The sequence below is a fragment of the Girardinichthys multiradiatus genome, chromosome 2 (assembly GCF_021462225.1).
Source record: "Girardinichthys multiradiatus isolate DD_20200921_A chromosome 2, DD_fGirMul_XY1, whole genome shotgun sequence".
Taxonomy (NCBI): domain Eukaryota; kingdom Metazoa; phylum Chordata; class Actinopteri; order Cyprinodontiformes; family Goodeidae; genus Girardinichthys; species Girardinichthys multiradiatus.
The window spans coordinates 33,719,348-33,742,479 of record NC_061795.1 but is presented as its reverse complement, the minus strand read 5'-3'; the positions used below and the strand labels follow the sequence as shown (position 1 = coordinate 33,742,479).

The 23,132-nt window shown below is 40.5% G+C and overlaps 2 protein-coding genes across 3 annotated transcripts; one reads left to right on the top strand and one right to left on the bottom strand.

Moving 5' to 3' along the window:
* Positions 1-3,021: 3,021 nt before the first annotated feature.
* bhlhe41 (basic helix-loop-helix family, member e41) lies at positions 3,022-6,292 on the bottom strand. The gene is made up of 5 exons (XM_047381183.1): positions 5,946-6,292; positions 5,791-5,857; positions 5,565-5,672; positions 5,370-5,481; positions 3,022-5,180 (listed from the first exon to the last, which is right to left on the bottom strand). The coding sequence occupies exons 1-5, from the start codon at positions 6,005-6,007 to the stop codon at positions 4,264-4,266; spliced, it is 1,266 nt and encodes a 421-aa protein (XP_047237139.1). The 5' UTR covers positions 6,008-6,292; the 3' UTR covers positions 3,022-4,263.
* Positions 6,293-9,416: 3,124 nt separating this feature from the next.
* sspn (sarcospan (Kras oncogene-associated gene)) lies at positions 9,417-21,878 on the top strand. Of its 2 annotated transcripts, XM_047381497.1 has the most exons (3): positions 9,419-9,735; positions 13,186-13,272; positions 20,005-21,878. In XM_047381497.1, the coding sequence occupies exons 1-3, from the start codon at positions 9,508-9,510 to the stop codon at positions 20,362-20,364; spliced, it is 675 nt and encodes a 224-aa protein (XP_047237453.1). In that variant the 5' UTR covers positions 9,419-9,507; the 3' UTR covers positions 20,365-21,878. The 2 variants fall into 2 exon arrangements, with proteins under 2 accessions (XP_047237461.1, XP_047237453.1); XM_047381505.1 differs by lacking the exon at positions 13,186-13,272 and having other exon boundaries at positions 9,417-9,735.
* Positions 21,879-23,132: the final 1,254 nt, after the last annotated feature.

Here is a 23,132-nt window from a genome sequence, read left to right as displayed (position 1 = left end):
AGAGACATAGTCCCTCCAGCGTGTCCTGGGCCGTCCCCTGGGCCTCCTACCGGTGGGACGTGCCTGGAACACCTCCCGAGGAAGGCGTCCAGGAGGCATCCGGTATAGATGCCCGAGCCACCTCAACTGGCTCCTCTCGATGTGGAGGAGCAGCGGCTCCTGGCTGCCTGGACGACATGAAATTTCACTTTCTTAATAAGTTATAAAGGTTAATGTACATTTTGCCTTAAACAGAGATGTGCTACTACATAATTTTAGTGAAAAAACATCTGATATTCTATGTTTTAATACGTTCAAAGAAAACCCAATGATTTCAGTCAGTCAGTCATTTTCTACCGCTTATTCCATAGTGGGTCGCGGGGAAGCTGGTGCCTATCTCCAGCAGTCTATGGGCGAAAGGCGGGGTACACCCTGGACAGGTCACCCAATGATGTTTTTGCATTAATTCTAGAAGTACACAGATGTCATGATTTGAGGGTGTTCTTGGATTTTTGTTTGGGTTTTAATTATTCTTATTTTCAGTTTACATTTTGGATCTTGTTTCTGTTCATTATTTTCCTGGCTGTGTTTTAGTTTCTTAGTATTTTTTTTTCTAGTTCATGTTCTGTACGTTATGTTTTCCTGATTTATTTTGTATTAATGGATGTCTGTTTTGCCCTAGTCTGTTTTTCTCTGCATCTGTCAACCTGCAATCAGCTTCATTTGGTCCACCTGCATCATGTACCTGTATCACGCTCTATATATACACAATCATTTTGTTTACTCATCGCGGAAACATCACTTCTTCTTGTTGTCATCCACGCCTGTACCTGTTTTTTTCCTGCTCCCTTTTGTGAGTAATTCGCCTTGCTTTAAAATAAACCGTTTTACTTACGGTTAAGATGTCTAGCCATCTGCATTCTGGGGTCCTCCGCTTTGTCAAACCCGACAGTAGAAAAGAATCTTTAAAGGCAAGACAAAACTAAGGTCCACCAACCTGATCTTTGTGGGATTTTCATGTTGAGAGAACTGTAGGATGCAAAAGTAAACTAAAGTTTAGACAGCGTCGGTGGGTTGACTCAAAAAGGCCTTAGGCAATAAGCTTGAAATGCTACAATGCATTAATTAGCTAAAGCTGACTTATTTGGAGAAAAAACACACACGAGAAATAGGTTCAAACAAGAATTGAAAAGAATAACTCGACAATACAATGAACTTGTTAATGCCAGGCGCAAAAGACCAGTCTTGATCTTGCTTAAAGCTTCTGACATGCTGGGAGGAGGCCTCTTGTTTTTCCATCAGACTGCACACACCGACTGTAACCTTTCTCCATCAGCCTTTAATCACATGACATTTGTTTAAAGCTTTGGCTTATTGTACATTCTTCTGCTGGGAGCTGATTGTTCAAACACATTTTGTCTGCTGAACGTCCAGCATGATTGTTCATTTAGGACAGATTAACAACACAGAACACAAAACTCCTCAGTGTCCGTTGGTATGAAGTTGTTTTACCTGTAAGACTATGAAGAAATCAGAGACAAGTAGAAGACGACACTGGCAAAGTTCCATTTTTGATATTTATTTTACAACTCATCAGCAATAATTTAGAACAGCATACGTGTAAAGCGGCAACGAAATGTGCAACTGTTGCTCAGGTAAATCTTTAAAAAAAGACGAAATCTAGAGACCTCTACAACATTGACGAAACATGTATACTTAATGGTATATTTGCAAAAAACTATATACAAAGAAATACACATGCCACTTTGTAGAGTTGATAAGAGCTTCGAGGCAAAACCAACAGAGCAAAAACTACAAAAGCATTGAAATGTTTGCAAAGCACAATGAAGTTTGTGCCTCCTCAGTCACACATGAAACTTAAAAAAACAGGACATTACACTTGCAGGAATTGGTCAGAAAAGAAAAGCGGAGCAGTAAAAGTTCTTAACATGGCAATGACCACAGTTTTTCTCCCAGCTATGTCAGCTTTACCAAATGATTGCCTGAAGTGTAGCAGAGAGAAGCTTTTCCAAATATCATTTACATATGAAATACCTTGAAATAAACACTGGGTAAAATAATCAGCCAGCACTTTACAACATGAAATGAATACAAAACCAACTTGGATCTTTTTAAAGAGAAATCTAAACACAACGGAGAGCCACAGTGATCAACTTTCTGAATGATAATATGACTGCTTAGGAGGGATTAAAAGCAGAAAGAAGTGCACTTAACGTCTCATCCTACATGGAAACTTGGGAAAATACAGGTACATTCAAAGATCTATAAGGTGCTATCCTACAATGTTTCCTGGATGTACAGGAGGTTCTACAATGTTCCGGTCAAGAAACCCCTTTCTGAGAGTCTCTTCCAGTTATTCTGACAGATTTGTTGTCTTTTATCAACAGCACTGGCATTCAAAAGAAACATTAAAATGGTAGTAAAGAAATCAGGCTCAACATGTTTTCCTTTTCCCATAACAAACGTTTGATTATTAAAACTGATCTGTCTTATTTAATGGTCATATGGTGTGCATGTTGGAAACCACTCAGTACCTTTTAAGAGGAGCCAGTTAGTTTTCCTCCCAACCAGCCCCTTGCAAAGTTGGAGTGAGGTAATGAGGACTACACTCCTTCTCCATGCCACCATAGCTCACATTTACACTTCAGGCTAATATTTACAGCCAGAGTCTGTCTGGTTGTTATTTATAAGGAGAGGTCAGTTTTAGCTGCCACATCTGCATGGGTGCCACCAAGGGGGGAGCCCAGGGGGGCAATGGCCACTGCTACAAATTTGCTAGCCCAACAGTCTGTCTATTGTTATGAATGAATTTAAGAGAGGAATGGGCAAGCTTACAGTTATCAGCTGATTTTTGGTATTATATAACTTCACAGATGGGTTTTTGTATTTCGCCATAGCAACATCCATAAATTAAACTTCTCAAAGTCTTCTTCTCTCTTTTGGTTTTAGTGTCAACCCAAGATTATTAGTGCCCCCCCCCCCCCCCCCCCCCCCCCCCCTCCCCCCCCCCACCCACCCTGTTCAAAACTTTCTGAAAGCACCCATGCACATATGAGGGATATCATTGGTTGGGACATTGCACACTGCTGTGTTGGTTTCTTAGAGTTTTGGCATCAACATATTTTATCAAAGAGGATTAAAAAAAAAAAAAAAAAAAAAAAGTAACTGCAGCACAACACAGCTGTGAAGTGTCAATCATTGTCGATAGTCATTCAGATTGTTTAAAACAAGCAGAAGTGCAAAAGGCACACAAAATAACACTGTATGGAAGCCCAGTCCCGCCACTTTTAGAAAAATGAGATATGGTCATAATTGTGATTTTGGCCATGGTTGAGAGTTTCAGAGTCATCATTTTAATTATGAAAGTCATCACTTTACTGTCAAAGTCGTAATTTTAACTGTTATTGTCATGTTATGTCTGTTATGATTTTGAAACAAGAAATTATCACTGAAATTCAGAAATTTGGATTTTGTATGTCACAAATCAAAATCATGAACAGATTTCATAACTATAACTTTTAAATCAAAATTAGAACTTTAAAGTCAAAATTATGACTATATCATAATATTGGAACTCAGTTAAAATTTTTACTTTAAATATATTTGTGACTTTCAAAATCAACATTCAGATTCCTTAGTAAAATTATACATTAAAAGGTTATAATTATGACCTTAAAACTCAAAACTACAAATTTGTTTTATAATTAGAACTTCTAAAATCAAAGGTTTAACTTAGCAATTCATAATTTCAACTTTGAAAGTGTAAATTATGTCTGTCTTTTATATTTATAAGACTGAAAGTTATATTTGTTACTTTGAAAGTCCAAATTATGAGTTTGTCTCATAATTATGAATTTCAAAGTCAATAGGTTAACTTTGCATTTCATAAACATAACACAGAAAGTTATAACACTCGCAGTGAAAAGGTGGACTTGAAACATCAAAATTGTGACTACAAATGTTAAAATTATTACTTTAAGTTATAATTATGACTTTGTATGGTATGTTTATTGAAATGAAAACCATAAGTAAGATATATCAAAGTCTGAAGTGTGAATATTTCGCACTCTTAACTATGACGTTTCATCTCATATTTATGTCAAAACGTGTTCCATTTTATACTTTCAAATGGCAGAAATGGGCTTCCATACTCTTGTCCCCTGCTGCCACAAGATATTGTACACATGACAACCTCCTCGTTTTAAAACTAGGCTAAATAACAAAATATGCAAATACAGAAAATCAGAGAGGTACACAGACTTATTAGCTCTTCTGACATGCAAAAAACTGCTCCTGTGGGCTGTTGTTGCTGTCTGGGGACGCGTCATCTACGTCACCCTCTTCGTTGTCACTCGCGGGAGTTTCCTCGCGCTCCTCAGGTGAGCTCGCCTCGGTCTCGCGTGACCCGCTGTCGTCCTGAAGCTGGGAGTCTTTCGGATGAGCATTGGCTCCAAAGTGAGCAGACAGGCCGGGAAAAGCGGCAGCAGCTGCCGCGGCCGCCGCTGCTGACGCATGTGCAGGGTACAGCCAGGGGAACGGGGACGCAAGGGCGGCCGCCGCGGGGTACATGTACTTTTCAATGTTGCTTTTGTCGAAAAAAGGCATATAGGACGCCGCAGCTGACGGGTTGATGAAGTAGAAAGGCATGCAAATCGGTGTCTGCTGTCCCACACTGCTTATTCCCATCAGAGAGTTCATAAACGCCACATCTGGTCTGGACGGATCCCCGTTCCCAGACCAGCACATCTTAGTTTTTTTGGCCGCTCTGTTATCTCCAAACTCTTGCTTGATCTTCACCGCTTTGTTGCGCTCACACTCTTTGTCTTTCCTGTCGCTCTTTTCCGCCTCCCCACCATATCCACTGTCTGTGTCTGTATCGTTCTCGTTAAGCTCCCCGCCCTGGGTCCTCTGGATGACCGGGACGCAGTTGGCTTGAACGTCGGACTTGTGCGCGTCCTGCGTGTCTCCGGCGGGCAGCTGATGCTGGACCCGCGGTGCGTCGGGCTGGAACTGCGCCAGCACCTTGTGGAGATGGTTGATCAGCTGCGCGCATTTCTTTTCTCTGGCGGTCCAGTTCTCAGCTTGGCTCAGGTACTGCAGGACCTCTTTGGCGCAGGTCTGGAACCCTGAGTGGAACGCATCCAGATCAGCGTGGACGGGGGGTCTCATTGAGCGGTCTCCTGCGAGAAAAAAAGTTGACAGCGTCAGATCATTTAGGATGTGCCACATTAAGACTTTTCTCAAGTTTCATCTTGGTTTTCAAGCTCAGAAAGTTGCTTAAATTAGCTGATTAAGCAGATTGTTCTTCCAGAATATCCAGCGTATCTTTAAAAGTTTCCAACCTATAGCCACTGACATGCGTCTCTTACCATTCTGCAAGGCGATGATCTTCTGGTGCTGCTGCTCGGTGACAGCGGTCAGTGCGTTCAGATGCTTCAGCGTTAACTCCAGCACCACCGCTTTCTCCAAGTGCCCGAGCGTCTGTTGGAAATAAATAATGTTACTTGAGTCCGCAATTTCTGGAGTGCCTCAAAACTTTTATTAATGGAGCGTCCTGTTCTCACCGAGAGCTTCAGATGTTCGGGCAGCAGATCCTTCAGCTGGCCAATACATTCGTTAATTCTGTCTCTCCTCTTCTTCTCTATGAGCCGGTGCGGTAACTTGTATGCGTCCTGCTGACAGAAATATAGCCATGAAGTTATAATGCTACTGCCTTCCATAGGTTATACTGCTTTGTAATGGTTAATTGTAACTTTAAAATCATGGCTGGTATAATAAAACAGCGCGCACCTTCCCGCCGTCCTCACGCTTTATGCCTCGTTTAGATTTGCACATGTAGAGCGGAGGGAAATCCATCCTGAAGTATAAAGGATATTACCACAATTAAACAGGTTGTATCGATTTTTTCAATTAGTTTGGCAGAGTTTGCCAAAAGCGATTCTTACCCGAGAAAATCTGCGTGCTCCATGAACTGCCTGTCCTGTAAGTGCGGTATTCTTTCATCCATCCCTCCTCTGCAAACGCTGAACTGGCTCTGAGCTTCTCTTTTCTATTTTTGGTGGAGGTGGGGAGGGGGAAGTGTTTTGTTGCTGTGCGGCTCAAACTCGGGCGGATGCGGGAGATGGTGCGCAGAGTGTGTCCTCCGGTGGAGCTGCGGTTCAGACTGATGTCTGGAGAGAGAAGCCGGAGCTGCCACTTTGCAAAAAAAGCGCTCTGCTCGGCTGTCAGGGCGCACGCGCGCCGCTGGCTGGGAACAGCTTCCGTCTCACGTGTAGGCTGCACCAGCGCAAAGTCCAGCAATTACTACACCGTGTGTGTGTGTGTGTGTGTGTGTGTGTGTGTGTGTGTGTGTGTGTGTGTGTGAGAGAGAGAGAGAGAGGAATACAGAGGCAGCTAACTGTGTCGCTCATCCTGCAGCGATCCGGTGCACACCGTTACGACCTGGGTCGCTGCTGAAACGTGATTCATGCGCACAGTGCATGAATGCAGGTGAGAGCGGGAGCTTTTGGAAGCGGGTCAAATGATTCTTTTGCCTTATTTTCCTCTCAGTACTACAGTCTGCTACAACTTTACATCTCGGGTTAACTCTACTGATTTATGAACTGATCGTTGGGATGTTTTAATTTGAGAACACCTTAAAGTCCGAATCAAGGAATAATACCCACTATCTGAACTGTTTATTAGATGCGTTTGACAAAATCTATTTACCTAAATATCGATAGTGTTACGTTATTATATTAATAATATATATATTGGTAAAATTCTAATCAAAATATACACTTTTAAACCAGAACATTTACATAAAAGACATAACATTTATTGGCTGAAATAAATCAGACTTCTCCTGTTTTAGGTCACTTAGGATTTCCACAATTATTTCTGCAGAATGATATTTGTTTTTAGGTTTTTTACATTCAGAAGTTTACAAACACAAAGATTATTACAGTTTGGAGACGTCCAGATGATAATGTCAGGGATTTGTAAGCATCTGAAATTCGGGTTATGGAGACACATCTGTGGGTATGAAATTAGGTAATATATCAGGAAGAGAACGGCTATCCTCCAGAACTCTGTTTAATTCTTGGGGACAATTTTCAGATGGTGTCACATTAATCTGTTTAAACAGTTATGATCAAGCATAACCAGCATGGAAATGTCCAGTGCCCATACTGTTCAGGAAGGAAACAGGTTCGGTGTCCCAGACATGAACATCTTTTGATGTGAAATAACCCCAGAATGAAAGCAAAAGACATGGTACAGATGCTGACTGAAGTTGTTGATACAGTGTCATTATGGTGAAATGCGTCCTGTACCAACATGGACTTCAAAAGCCACTCAGCATAGAAGAAGCCATTAAAGAGACAGATTGAAGTTTGCAAATGCAGAAAGAAACAAACACCTTACTTTTGGAGTAAATTTAAAAAGTGGCTTAAGGAGTAAAGAAAGTCAAAAAACAGAAAACGAAAAAACAAAGTATGTTGAGAAAGAACATTATGACCAGCATGGGTACATAACTGGTCTGTGCAATGTGAGATTGGCCATTCCTATAATCGTCTGGGCATTTCCAGTGGCCTGGCCTGGCTGGTGCATCTTAATTAATTACAATATCATTGAAAAGTTCACTCCTTTCAGTAATTTAATGCCAACGGTTAAAATGACATCACAGAGATTTGTTACAAATAGGGTTGTCAAGTCTGTAATTTTGATGATTTGGGCCTCCAGCTAATGAAACCCCAAGTTTATTTAAGAAATGCTAGCCTACTAAAAAGTATGTCTAATATTTGTACTTAGTCAAGGGTACTTTTGCATTAATGACTGCATTAGTGTGGCGTGGAAGTGATCAGCCTGCGGGAAATAATCAGGGTTAGTTTGGGTTTTCAGTGAAGTTATAATCCTATACTGCTGTTTTGTTCAGCCGAACAACATCTATGTTCCTATGATATTAGACTGGTTGAGCCTGCTGGCTGTCGGTCTGTCTTGTGTAATATATACATTTTCTGAGAAATGGAATTTTGTGTTTTCATTTGCTATAATCATAAAAATAAGAACTAAAAGCTTGAAATATGTCACTCCGCGTAAATATAATAGATGAGAATCACTTTTGGAATTTGTTTATCGAAATAAATTCTCAGTGCTGTTCTAGTTTATCAAAGTGTGAATGCATTTGCATGATGTTTTATGGCTGAATTCAGAGGCAAGACAAGATTCAGTTTGTTATGATTGTCATTTTTTGGACTCATAGTGAAACACTTTTACATATCCCCCATTAATGTATAAAGTAACAAAAATACAACTCTAAAACTCCATTATAGCTATCATTTATTTAAGCTTTGATGCAATGTGTACTGGACTCTCATTTACTTATTCAGCAGCGTGAGCTGGACCATGTTCACCACTGTTCCTTATTTGGACCACATTTGATATATGCTGACCACTGCAGACCCAGAACACCCCACAAAAGAACACCGCCTTGTCAAACTGGCTAAAATCCTTACGCTTGCCCATTTTTCCACCTCGAACACATCAACTTTGAAAGTAAATATTCCCTTGGTGCGTAAGATGTCCCACCCACTAACAGGTGCCATATTGACAAAATAATCAATTTAGTGCATTTCATCAGTCTGTCAGTGGTCATAATGTTATGCTTGCTCTGTGTAAACGTGGAGATCTGTTTATGGAGAGTGGAGTGTGTGCGGCTTGTTACTGTATGCAGCTGCAGGGTTGTCCTCCTGGACTGCGTTGTCAGTAACCATGGCAGCGGCCCAGCTGCGTGCACAAACACGTGCTTTGCTCTGTGCTTCTTTATTAATCTCTCAGTCACTGTTTCTCACATCATTCTAATAAAACATTCTGCAGTAAATGGCAGGAATTTAAAAACCAACCTATGGAGCTCTTACATCAGTGACACTGCTGATTTGCACATTTAGGTGTTTGTTTCTGAGCCCCTGTAATGCCCTCACATGCCTGGTGATCACATTACTTCTTCCTGTTAGTCATGTGACTGTTTTCTGGCTGGTAGCATATGGCTCTTGTGTAACAGCCTGACACAAAGAGTGATACAGTCACTCCTGCTCTCTAACCAAGTGTGATCTCCTCTCTCTTCCTCTGTTGGCTTTTTATTAACTCATACCTGCTGATTTCCTTCTATACTTTCCCTGTGTTACCCTGAGAAACCCCCTCTGTGTCGCGTGTTGGAAGCCCCCTTTGTGTCTCGCCGCCTCCCCTTCCCTCCTCTTCTTTTTTTCCTCATGCTTGTTGCTTGCTCTATATGTGGCATTGGAGCTGCTGTAGGAATCCAGCCCAAATGTTTTCCATATTAGTTCAGAGCCTTCTCTGTTTTCAAATAGCAGCTGAGCTGGGCTTGGTAAAGGCAGGCAGGGAGGGGAAGGGAAGGGAAGGGAAAGGAAGGGAGGGGAGGCAACAGAGAGACAGATCCACCCCAAACACTGTTAACATAAAAAAGTCTCAGAGACAAACAGGGAAAGAGTCTGAAGGCAGGAGAAAAAAATGGGACAGGGCCAGAAAGGTTCCTCAGACAAGAAGCAGAGCCAGAAGAATAGAGATGTCAGCCCAGCACAAGAGGACAGTAAAAGATGCAGAGTCTGTCGTTTCCCTCTGCTCGTCGCCCTGTTGCAGCTGCTGCTAGGGGTGGCTGTCACAGCCGTTGCCTTCCTCATGTTGGCCATCAGCCACTCACTCACAGCCAGGGAGACTCCACACTGGGCTGGGATCATTGTAAGCTATGACTGCACCCTCTTCCATTAGCTAGTTGTTTGCATGGAACGTGAATCTTCCATAACTTGTATTGCTGCATGACCCACAGTGCATGGCAACAGTGTCTCCCAACACCTTAGGCAGGGTGATCATATATATCACATTCAAATAAACCTCCATCTGAATGAATACACATGAGCCTCTGATCCCTCTCAGTTGCATGATTCTGCATGGTCTGTTTATGTTGGAAGTTCAAGAAGCTTTAAGAATCTTAGGAGACGAGCCAAAACATCCAATCCCAGCATGCCGTCTTTCAGTTCACCTCATGAACAGATTAGTAGCCTGAGAAACCGTGTAGTTATTTGGTATGCCTACATCTCCATTCCTTCATCTGCCTTGTCCCAAACTCAAACATGAATGCATTTCCTTTACACCATGCATAAGTGTATTTGTGTCTTGTCTAAAATATCTAGAGCAAGTTTTTTTATTTATTTAAAGATTAATCTAAAGATTAAAAATATACTTCTTAACTGTTAAGAGCATTCAGATTCATAGCATTGCTGTTTTTAATAGCACTAGCACAAAGGGCAAGAGGAAGAAAAAAAGACACACAATTTTCAAAAATTCTTTACACAGTAAAATAAGGAATCTGAAAAATGTTGTGTGTATGATTGTATTTAGCCCCCTTTACTCTGATACCCTAATAAATAAATAAAAAGCCATTGCAACCATTGAAAAGTCATCTAAGAGGTTTATTAAAGGACTTTGGTGAACAAGCAGTATTAGGGATAAAGTTGTGGAGAAGCTTGAAGCAAGGTTATGTTATAAAACAATACCTCAAGCTTTGGACATCTCAAAAAGTTCTGTTCTTTCCATAATAAGTACATTAAAATTAAGTGAACACACCATTTCTACAGTGAAACAGTGGTAGTAGGATCATGCTTGTGGTTGTACATAATACTACCGCCAAAGCACGTCGGGGTGCTTTCTTCATTGGTGACAGGTGAGCTGCTCAGAGTTCATGGGAAGATGGATGGATCTCAATGCAGAACATTCCTGGAAGAAGGCTGCAAAAGACTTGAGGCTTGGGCAAAGGTTTGTCTTTCAGCAGGACAACAACCCTAAACATACAGTGAGGAGAACAAGTACTGCCGATTTTGCAGGTTTTCCCACTTGCAAAGCATGTAGAATCTTTAATTTTTATCAAAGGTACTCTTCAACTGTGAGTGACAGAATCTAAAACAAAAATCCAGAAAATCACATTGTGTGATTTTGAAGTAATTAATTAGCATATAATGCATGATAAGTATTTGATCACCTAACAACCAGTAAGAATCCTGGCTCTCACAGGCCTGTTAGTTCCTCTTTAAGAAGCCCTTCTGTTCTCCACTCATTACCAGTATTAACTGCACCTGTTTGAACTCGTTATCTGTGTAAAAGACACCTGTCCACACACTCAATCCAACAAACACCAACCTCTCCACAATGGCCAACACCAGAGCACTGTGTGAGGACATCAGGGGTAAAATAGTAGACCTGCATAAGGCTGGGATGGACTACAGGAAAATAGCCATCCCCCTGCTCGTGCCACGCAGGTCCAGGCCCATATGCAGTTTGCCAATGATCTTCTGAATGATCCAAAGGAGGAATGGGAGAAGGTCATGACAAGTCCGTATTGCCCGGCAACAGTCCTGAAACCTGAAAGATCTGGAGAAGATCTGTATGGAGGAGTGGTCCAAAATCCCTGCTGCAGTGTGTGTGCAAACCTCGTCAAGACCTACAAGAAACGTCTGATACCTGTAATTGCGAACAAAGGTTTCTGTAACAACTATTAAGTTTGGTTTTTCTGGTATATCAAATACTTATGTCATGCAATAAAATGCAAATTAATTACTTAAAAATCACACAATATGATTTTCTGGATTTTTGTTTTAGATTCTGTCACTAACAGTCGAAGAGTAGCTATGATAAAAATTTATTCTACATGCTTTGCAAGTGGGAAAACCTGCAATCTGTATCAAACACTTGTTCTCCTCACTGTACAGCCAGAGCCACAATGGAATGGTTTCGATATCCATGTGTCACAATGGCCCAGTCAATGTCCAATGTCCAGGATCAAGTCCAGTTGAGAATCTGAGCTATTTTGTGAAAGGGAATGGGTGAAAACTTCATTCGGTTGATATTCAGAGCAGGTAGAGACACAGCAGGAGACTGGCTGCTGTAAAACATGTTCGACACACTTTTACATTTTTTTGGACTTCTATAATAATAAGACAGCTCAGACCTTTAAGCCTCAGTACAAAAGGTTCTTATTCAAATAGTATCTTGACATTGAAACCTCAAATCCACCTCCTGGTCTTTCACCTCCAGTTATCGTTGTTTTACAACAATACTAACAGGGGGGGGGGGGGGGGGGGGTTCAGACTCGTCTTGGAAAGCCACCCTGAACTCTAGCCAAATATCATCTAAGTTCCCACTTTTTCCTTTTTCCATCTAACCTTTACTTTTAGGTGGGGTCTGCATTAGCATTTTTTATGTTATGTGCTGCTTTGTTTTTATTTAACACATAAGGTCCCATGAAAACACAAAACAAGTCTGTGGCTTTAACGGGACAAAATGTGAAAAAGTCATAAGTGTTTAAAAAGGTCCCATTTACATAAGGCCTCAAGTCACACAAACATGTTTTTCCTGTTTGGTCCTGTAATTCAGTCTAATACAGATGCCATCGGTTCTTGAAAACATCCCTTAACACCAACATCCCGAGTTAGATCCTCACGAGATTCAACCAAGCGAAAAACATTGAGGTCATCAAGAACTTTCCAGAGAATCCTGGGTGCTTAAGAACCTGGGAAAAACATTAAAATAAGATGCTGCACGTTGGTCACAAGACTCCAATTGCACTGAGGAGATTGAGTGTGAGTCTGTATGTCTATGTGTGTGTGTGTCTCAGAGAGAGGAGAGGAGAATGCCAAGTAATGAAATCAGAAAGCTGGTTACTGCTGAACCATGCAATATTAAGACACAAATTAGACAGGATTTGTGTTTTGCCTATAATGCAAAATATGATGGCAAGAACAAATGTAATTGAATTTATTTAGCATATAACAAAAGGAAAAACTAAATTACAAAGGAAAATAAAAAAAACTAAACAAAGGGAAAAACATCAGTAGAGTATAAAAAATATTTGGTTCAAAGAGCAGGTAGAAGTAAAAACCTATTTTTAACCCACCCCTTTTCCAGCAACATCATTCCAATCACTTCCTAGTCCAATAAATATTAGCATTCTGCTATAACATTCTACTTCCATAATAAATAGTTTCATCCAATATATTTATGAATCATGTTTGCATGCCAGTAAAGAGGCATCAGTAAAGAACAACATATTAAAGACCTTAACATGGTTGAAATGGTTAACCACACCCTAAGTGTTTTCTTAGTGGTTTGGAAATCTAATTAATTTCCTTGTTGCAGCTTTGTTTAGTTTCCATCGTTGGGTTCTTCCTCTACTGCATCACCTACCAGCCAGATGAGCGAACATCTACGCAGTTCATTGTCAGGGTGAGTTTGCAGGCCACCTATCAGATTTAAAGTAAAATACACTGCATGCATGAACAAGGGACTGGAGGAAGTCAGTTGTAGAAACAGAAGGGTCTGATGAGGTGTTTTCTTTTTTTAATCTCAGTCAGCTGATCTGTGCAAAGAACATTGTTTTACCCACTCCCACAGATTGTAGGAGAGCAAAGAATGTAACAGTATTCCTGTATGAAAGTGCTCCACAGGGATTCCTATGAGTAGAAGAGCCCTTTTGTTAATGCGACTTGATTGTACAGCTTAATTAGCCAAACAATGCATTCAGCTGAAATTTCAAAGCAATTAAAATCAGTCCACTGTTTTGTTTTCTGTTTGTTGGTCTCCCTCGTGTACACCATGTATACACAGGGATTGGACAATGAAACTGAAACACCTGTCATTTTAGTGTGGGAGGTTTCATGGCTAAATTGGACCAGCCTGGTAGCCAGTCTTCATTGATTGCACATTGCACCAGTAAGAGTGTGAAGGTTCAATTAGCAGGGTAAGAGCACAGTTTTGCTCAAAATATTGAAATGCACACAACATTATGGTGACATACCAGAGTTCAAAAGAGGACAAATTGTTGGTGCACGTCTTGCTGGCGCATCAGTGACCAAGACAGCAAGTCTTTGTGATGTATCAAGAGCCACGGTATCCAGGGTAATGTCAGCATACCACCAAGAAGGACGAACCACATCCAACAGGATTAACTGTGGACACAAGAGGAAGCTGTCTGAAAGGGATGTTTGGGTGCTAACCCGGATTGTATCCAAAAAACATAAAACCACGGCTGCCCAAATCACGGCAGAATTAAATATGCACCTCAACTCTTCTGTTTCCACCAGAGCTGTCCGTCGGGAGCTCCACAGGGTCAATATACACGGCCGGGCTGCTATAGTCAAACCTTTGGTCACTTATGCCAATGCCAAACGTCGGTTTCAATGATGCAAGGAGCGCAAATCTTGGGCTGTGGACAATGTGAAACATGTATTGTTCTCTGATGAGTCCACCTTTACTGTTTTCCCCACATCCGGGAGAGTTATGGTGTGGAGAAGCTCCAAAGAAGCGTACCACCCAGACTGTTGCATGCCCAGAGTGAAGCATGGGGGTGGATCAGTGATGGTTTGGGATGCCTTGACCCAATACTTGTGCTAGATGGGCGCGTCACTGCCAAGGACTACCGAACCATTCTTGAGGACCATGTGCATCCAATGGTTCAAACATTGTATCCTGAAGGTGGTGCCGTGTATCAGGATGACAATGCACCAATACACACAGCAAGACTGGTGAAAGATTGGTTTGATGAACATGAAAGTGAAGTTGAACATCTCCCATGGCCTGCACAGTCACCAGATCTAAATATTGAGCCACTTTGGGGTATTTTGGAGGAGCAAGTCAGGAAATGTTTTCCTCCACCAGTATCACGTAGTGACCTGGCCACTATCCTGCAAGAAGAATGGCTTAAAATCCTACTGACCACTGTGCAGGACTTGTATATGTCATTCCCAAGACGAATTGATGCTGTATTGGTTGCAAAAGGAGGCCCTACACCATACTAATAAATTATTGTGGTTTAAAACCAGGTGTTTCAGTTTCATTGTCCAACCCCTGTACATGTAAATATTGTAGGATCTAAAGATGATTCAAAGCTCTTTAGCACAGATTTTTCAATTTGGTCTTAATCACTGAAATTATGAGGATTAAACCTTATTTGCATTGTTCAACATACATTTTGTAAAGCAGAGTGTGGTATAAAGAAAGGTCACGCAATGAGAGATCCATCTGTATTATTCATTACGATCCGGAAAAGCAAAATACTTCTCCAGACCACGCATGTGTCTTTTGTCAACATTTATCGTTCAGAACTGGTGTCACCAACAAATCCCTCCACTTTTAATTATATGAACATCAGAGCTGTTGTCTCTGGCCCTTGAAACAAATGTGCTGTAATTTATTGATGCTGTCTACTCTAACAGCTTCATCATTTTCCTTCTTGCTTAAGAATTTATAGCTTTTGGGGCAGCTAGCTTATTTATTTATTTAATTTTTTCTTGGCAGATTTGAAACATGCAGACATGAGTCAAATGAACAATTGATGCAGTGTGTACTCCACCTGCTTTGTTGTTTCAATTCATGTTTGTGCGGTGACGTTTCACACAGTCCTTTTGATGCACTGCCTTTATATGCATTTGATGCATACAGTGTCTTACAAAAGCATTCATACCCCTCTTCTACATTTGTCATGTTACAAACAGAAACTACAACATATTTTAATCAGATTTAATGTGATAAAAAACATGAAGTAGCGCATAATTATAAAGTGAAGGGAAAATATGGTTTTCAATGTTTTGACAAATGATAATCTGATAAGATTTTCACACTCCCTGTCCCAGGAGAAGAAATGCGTCCATACTTCATGATGTATTCACCACCATGTTTAACAATGTTAAGGGCTTGTGGTAGTATGATGTATGCATGTATGATGATACTCTTAGTACCGGACATAGTGTTTCACATGAAGGTCATAAGAAGCTGAATTCTGGTCTCAACTGACCAGAGCACCTTCCTCCATATGTTTGCTGTGTCCCCATACATGGAAAACTGTAAATTGGGCACCTTGTGGCTTTCAAAAAATGATTTATTTTTGCCACTCTTCCATTAAGACCAGATTTGTGCACACAACTTGTCCCTCCTGATCTGTGGATATCAACAGGCACACCACACTTTCCAGATTTAGAAAGAAGTGTGGCAAACCTTTTCAGAAATGTTAGAAATCCATCTTTTATTTTCCCTCCACTTTACAGTCATAACCTACTTCCTGTCTGTGTGTTTCAAAAATGGGATAAAGTTCAAGGGGTGTGAACATTTTGGGGGCCTCAGTTTTGGGCCAACCTGCTTCATGGTTTAAAATGATTCGGTTAATGATGTTTTACACAGCGTTAGTCGATTCAGCATCTTACCTTCATATCCATGCAGCCTGTCCACTTAAACCTTTATGTGCTGTTGCAAAATTAACATGAACACCCTTACAAATCAAGCTTTACTCATCACTTGCGTAATTCCCCAACGGAGGCTAAAACGTGTTGGTGAATGAGGGCTCCAGTTATATAACTGATGGATTAAGATGGAAGATTTAGTGTTATTGAGATTGAGCAATTGCATAAACCACTCAAAGCTTCTGTCGCATTTTACAGATGTATTTTTAGACAATCTCTGCAGGTCAGAATACCGACACAGGACGTGCATTAACGGTGGCTGGCAGTGTGTCGTGTCTCGTCCTTGCTAAAAGCTGGGCTCCCACCCTGAGGGTCAGACCTCGCCCTGCAGTATTGTGGGTAATCTCTTTGAACTGAATTTTTCAGCAGGCACTGAGCCAAAATTTCTGTTTCTAAGCCACAGTTTTGGCACTGGGGTGATCATGAGACAACAGAGTTAAGCAAAAGCCAGACACTGGTTCAGGTTTAAGTTACTTTACTTAAACCAGCAGGTCCATTTGTTCTGCAGGACGGCACAGTATACAACATGGCACTTAAATTGTAAAACAAAAACTAAAGATTTTGGACATGTGATTAAAAAGATACCCCAAATATCATGAACAAATATGTTAGCCAAAAAGATGTTCATAGTATTTAAAACTAATACAGCTAAAAATATATACAGGTCCTTCTCAAAAAATTAGCATATTGTGATAAAGTTCATTATTTTCTATAATGTAATGATGAAAATTTAACATTCATATATTTTAGATTCATTGCACACTAACTGAAATATTTCAGGTCTTTTATTGTCTTAATACGGATGATTTTGGCATACAGCTCATGAAAACCCAAAATTCCTATCTCACAAAATTAGCATATCATTAAAAGGGTCTCTAAACGAGCTATGAACCTAATCATCTGAATCAACAAGTTAACTCTAAACACCTGCAAAAGATTCCTGGGGCCTTTAAAACTCCAGCCTGGTTCATCACTCAAAACCCCAATCATGGGTAAGACTGCCGACCTGACTGCTGTCCAGAAGGCCACTATTGACACCCTCAAGCAAGAGGGTAAGACACAGAAAGACATTTCTGAACGAATAGGCTGTTCCCAGAGTGCTGTATCAAGGCACCTCAGTGGGAAGTCTGTGGGAAGGAAAAAGTGTGGCAGAAACGCTGCACAACGAGAAGAGGTGACCGGACCCTGAGGAAGATTGTGGAGAAGGGCCAATTCCAGACCTTGGGGGTCCTGCGGAAGCAGTGGACTGAGTCTGGAGTAGAAACATCCAGAGCCACCGTGCACAGGCGTGTGCAGGAAATGGGCTACAGGTGCCACATTCCCCAGTCCTGGGCTACAGAGAAGCAGCACTGGACTGTTGCTCAGTGGTCCAAAGTACTTTTTTCGGATGAAAGCCAATTCTGCATGTCATTCGGAAATCAAGGTGCCAGAGTCTGGAGGAAGACTGGGGAGAAGGAAATGCCAAAATGCCAGAAGTCCAGTGTCAAGTACCCACAGTCAGTGATGGTCTGGGGTGCCGTGTCAGCTGCTGGTGTTGGTCCACTGTGTTTTATCAAGGGCAGGGTCAATGCAGCTAGCTATCAGGAGATTTTGGAGCACTTCATGCTTCCATCTGCTGAAAAGCTTTATGGAGATGAAGATTTCATTTTTCAGCATGACCTGGCACCTGCTCACAGTGCCAAAACCACTGGTAAATGGTTTACTGACCATGGTATCACTGTGCTCAATTGGCCTGCCAACTCTCCTGACCTGAACCCCATAGAGAATCTGTGGGATATTGTGAAGAGAACGTTGAGAGACTCAAGACCCAACACTCTGGATGAGCTAAAGGCCACTATCGAAGCATCCTGGGCCTCCATAAGACCTCAGCAGTGCCACAGGCTGATTGCCTCCATGCCACGCCGCATTGAAGCAGTCATTTCTGCCAAAGGCTTCCCGACCAAGTATTGAGTGCATAACTGTACATGATTATTTGAAGGTTGACGTTTTTTGTATTAAAAACACTTTTCTTTTATTGGTCGGATGAAATATGCTAATTTTGTGAGATAGGAATTTTGGGTTTTCATGAGCTGTATGCCACAATCATCCGTATTAAGACAATAAAAGACCTGAAATATTTCAGTTAGTGTGCAATGAATCTAAAATATATGAATGTTAAATTTTCATCATGACATTATAGAAAATAATGAACTTTATCACAATATGCTAATTTTTTGAGAAGGACCTGTATAAACCAGGATGTAGGCATCATCATTTAGATAGTGAAAACTGGTGCGGTTTAACTCAATGACAGCGGCAGATTTGTTGTACAATTGAATTTTTACTAAAAACCTGTTTGGAGTGAAGAGACTGACACTCTTTCTGCAAAGGGTGGGAGCCATTTTTAAAAATGCACACAACTCTCCATCATACTAGCCTAATAGGCACACATCATCATTTTCTCCAACTTCTTTTTAAGTGTGCCCACGGTTGTAGCTCACTCTAGTTATATTCATTTCTGTGTCTGAGATTGAGAAGCATGCTTTAGAAACTGCAAAGGTTACAAACAAGCAAGCAGTTAAAGGGTTACCAAAATTGTCAGTGATGACTATTATATCTGGAAAGCCAAAATTGAGATTCATTGCATAACATAATATTCACCCAAGACAAAAGTAGTGATACCAAAGTCCCCAACCTGAATTTTAGTTCATAAAGCAAATATTTAACTTATCCAGAGGGAAGGGAGAAGTCAGGAAAATGTTTTCTGATGGGCAGTACCTTGGAGACTTAACAAACCAGTACCCTATGTAGGAATTTAAAGCAAAATATCAAAAATTGTAATAAAAAAAAAAAACAAAAAAAAATCTGGCAGCATTAAGATAGATGTAATTTCTGCTTCTGACCAGCGTTGTTATTCTGACAGAGACACGCCTACTTTAGGGAAGCTAGCAGTTCAGTGGTTCTTTAAGTCTAAATGTGGTTTCTCCACATAATCAGTTTATTTTACTCATTAAGCTTAAACAGCACTAAAGTAATATAGCTGTCAAAATGTTGTTCCGAGATCTGTCATGCCACTCAAACACTTAAAGTCTGTCTGCAGGTAGTTTTCCCACTACAACATATCGCCTGGACCTAGGAAATTACTTCAAGCTAATTCTACACATGTGGTGGATGGAGGCAAGTTAAAATAATGAAATACTATGGTGGTTGGTGGTTCCTTCCTTAAATCTTAGATTCCGGTTGTTTCATAATCCTCTAGCAAAAGTGTTTCCAATACAGAGACTGTTTATGGTGGGGGAAAGTAAATAGCCCTTCCTATCCCTATCCCAGATGTGACTTAAAAACCTCTTTCCTTTGGTTTGCTGCAAAAAATATGATATTTGCCCTTCGGTGTACAGTACAAGGATGCTGGATGCAGTTGAGGCTATACAGTAAGACGACCATTTAAACTTTCTGATTTAAGGAATTTCTTTCTCACCAAACCATCAAACTAAAGAAAAGGACCTAACTGATTCAATAAAAATGTGATGAAGTACAGTCATTACGGTTTGGTCAACCTTGTTGACTGTGTTTTATAAAAGTTTAGGTTTACTTTAATGTCATGACCAAGGATCCTTTTCACATACTGCTTCACAATTGGCTGCAAAGTTTATTTTATCAACAATTATAGTCCCAAAGTATGTTTTACAACTTTGGGTGAGATTTTTTTTTTTCTTACAGTAGCTACTTCTTTGCTCCCCTCTAGCTCCTGTATTTTGTCCTGTGCACCACGGGCCTGGTCATTTCAGTGCTGGTTGTGGCGTTTGCTGGACACCACCACTCCCAGGCTAGCAGCTTCATCTGCCGGCAAGCTGAAGAGGACTGCGAGTGTGTGCTGGATCTTAGTGACCCGATAGCTCGCACCTTTAACTACAAGGAGGTCAGCGACTGCGAGGCGATTACCAGCACGCTCACCTTTTACTACTTGCTCCAGATCCTGCTGAACCTAGCCCAGGCGGTGGTCTGTGCAATCGGAGCCTTCATCATGTGGAAGCATCGCTATCAAGTCTTCTTTGCTGGGATACAGATCAGCTCTCCCTCCACCCACCAGTGGCAAAACGTTTAACGTGTTAGGGACAACTCTGGTCGGCAAGAGTACAACAAAGGTCATAATTTCTTCAAGACCGGGGCCTTTTGGTTGTGTGCCTTAGTGTGTTCTTCCTATCAGCTACAGACAGGTGACAAATTATAGGAAAAGTACTGCTCAAGAGAGTCTTAAACCTATTTTTTAGGACTTTCAATGTTACTGTTCTGCTGCATTTTCACTGAGGTACTTGGTAGATAAGGAAAAAACAAGTCTGCTGACACGTGCTGTTCCTCTTCAACAGTGTGCTGTTGAAGTGTTAAAGCTGCTCCTGTTCAGCAACAGCTTAAAAGCATCAAAACTAGGAGGTCTTATGCAACCACTGTGCAGTGCACCTACAAAATCTGTTAACATCCAACTGTTTGCTTCACATTTCCAGGAAACAGGGGATGCAATGTGACCTCAGCTGATTGAAGCTGCATGAATCACTGAGTTTCAGTGGTGTTTGCAATCCTAAGTCAGTATTCCTCCAGTGCAACCGGATGTTAACAGAAGTTGTGATGGAAAATAAAATGAGTTGACAAACAAAAAGGACAAATGAAAACAAATTGAATATTCAACTAATCAGAAAGTATCAACCCAAAAGATCAGGGGAGTCTTTAGAGAAAACTGCTCCTCTAACAGAGATGTTTCCTGGATTGTTTTTTTTCTTTTTTGATTCCTGCAAAAAAGTTTCAGTATGGATGAGAATATCACAGTTCTCCACAAAACAAGTGGTTTCCTTTATTGTTTCGTTTACTTTATGATTGTGGCAGAGATCATTAATTAAAACACAAGTTGAAAAACCTTCACAGATATGATTCATATTATGTCTACCAGATCAATGAGTGTCCCCCTTTATGCTTAGACTGGTGTAGGCATCCATCCAGGAAGATGACTCTTCCTCTGTGTCAAAGTATTACAACACCGGACTGAGTTGATTCGCCAGAACAGTTTTGTTCTGAGCAATCATCAGATTTTCTCTCTGTATGCAAATATTTTTCTTTAATTTGCCATCCTTCTGTAGTTGAACATATTGTGGTGCTTTTATAATCCAAGCATTTTACACAAAACTTTGTACATGCAGTTTCCAGTGCTGCCGAATATAGATGTTAAGCACTCAAAAAGATCAAAATCACTTTTTATTGTTTTACATGAGTTTTGCTTTGTTTCCAAATATGCTGACATTTTCTGTTGTGTACACCCACTGCCATCCCAGACACATCGCTGAAACCAGTATTTGTTTTGAAAACACCGACACTGCATGATTTCTTCGGCTTTCTTGTAGCAGGGGTTTACTGATCAGAATTAGGCGCTTCAGTGATCCTTTTGGTCTGTGTTCAAGTTTTCATTGACATCACGGATGCAAATTATTTGATGAATATGATTTGTTAAGATTTCGCTTCAGTAACTTTCTTTAGGCAAAACCATGAATTGTGTTCACAGTGTTTGAATTATACTTTCTCAACCTTTAAAAAAACATTTCCACAAAATAAAATGGTCAAATATTAACAAAGTACACGTTTAGATTTTATTTATTACTACTTACATTGTTTTATGTTTAACTTAAATACTTGTTTTATTGTATTGGTTATTAACAATAATATTATACTGCCCTGATGTTTTTAGCTCTGTGTTGTTTACAGTTTATGTTGTTTTAAAGAAAAAAAAATATCATAAACAAACATAAACAAAACATAAACAAACATTCATGAATGACTGCTTCTACCTTGGCTGAGTAGAGTCTTTAGTGGTAAACAGCAAGTACAGTGCTGTGAAAAAAACTATTTACCTTTTAGATTTCTTGTTTTTGTCTTTTTGTCACAGTTAAAGATTTCAGATCATCAACTTCCTATTATCAGAAAAAGATCTTCTGATTAAATAAAAAATATAAATTTTTTTAAAAGATAATTCCATTCCAAACCAACCTGGCCCTGTGTGAAAAAACTGTCTCCTAAACCTAATAACCGGTCAGGCATGAAGCTTTTGCAATAACTGGCAATGAGTGAGGACATTTTGGCCTGTTTAAGGTCTTGCTACACCATTTCAACAACTAAGTTTGGACTAGGCCAGTCCAAAACCTTCATTTAAACAAATCAGAGGTGGACTTACTGATTTGCTTTGGTTCTTGTCATGCTCTCTAAACCAGATGTGCTCAAATTAAAGTTCATGAAATGATGGCAGAATATTGTACTTCTGCTGACCTTCTGCTAGAGAGAATAAGTCATGGTTCCATCAATTAGAGCAAGTAGTCGAGGTTCAGAATTAGAAAGCAGCCCCAGACCATCATACTACCACCACCGTATTTGAGTGTAGGTATGATGTTCTGAGATGCTGTTAGTTTCACACCTGATGCCGTTGGATGCACAACTTCCAGAAAGTTAAACGTTTTTCCTGTCAGTCCACAGAATATTTAGCCAAAACATTTGAGAATCATCAAGATGGTTTTTGGCAAATGTGACACAAGCCTTTGTGATCTTGTTTGTCGGCAGTACGTTTGGCCTTGGTACTCTCATATGGCTTCCAGTCTCATATTGTTGACTTATGAACTTTGACCTTAAATAAGGCAAATAAAGCCTAGTATTTTCGGTAGGCTGGCCACTCCTGGGAAGGTTCATCACTGTTTCATGTTTTTGCTGGAGTCCCAAAGCTTAATTTAAGAAATTGCTTTGTAAACCATCACAGACTAATAGATAGATCTACTCTGCTGAGGTGACTGTGGCTCACTGTGACAAATAGTCAGCTTGCAATCTAAAAGTTGTGGGTTTGAT

Coding starts and splice junctions, on each gene's coding strand:
- bhlhe41 (XM_047381183.1), bottom strand. CDS start 6,007: ATGGATGAAAGAATACCGCACTTACAGGACAGGCAGTTCATGGAGCAC. Junction 5,482..5,564: donor CCGAACATCTGAAGCTCTCG/GTGAGAACAGGA, acceptor TATTTCCAACAG/ACGCTCGGGCACTTGGAGAA. Junction 5,181..5,369: donor GATCATCGCCTTGCAGAATG/GTAAGAGACGCA, acceptor TTTTTCTCGCAG/GAGACCGCTCAATGAGACCC.
- sspn (XM_047381497.1), top strand. CDS start 9,508: ATGGGACAGGGCCAGAAAGGTTCCTCAGACAAGAAGCAGAGCCAGAAG. Junction 9,736..13,185: donor CACACTGGGCTGGGATCATT/GTAAGCTATGAC, acceptor TCCTTGTTGCAG/CTTTGTTTAGTTTCCATCGT. Junction 13,273..20,004: donor CTACGCAGTTCATTGTCAGG/GTGAGTTTGCAG, acceptor GCTCCCCTCTAG/CTCCTGTATTTTGTCCTGTG.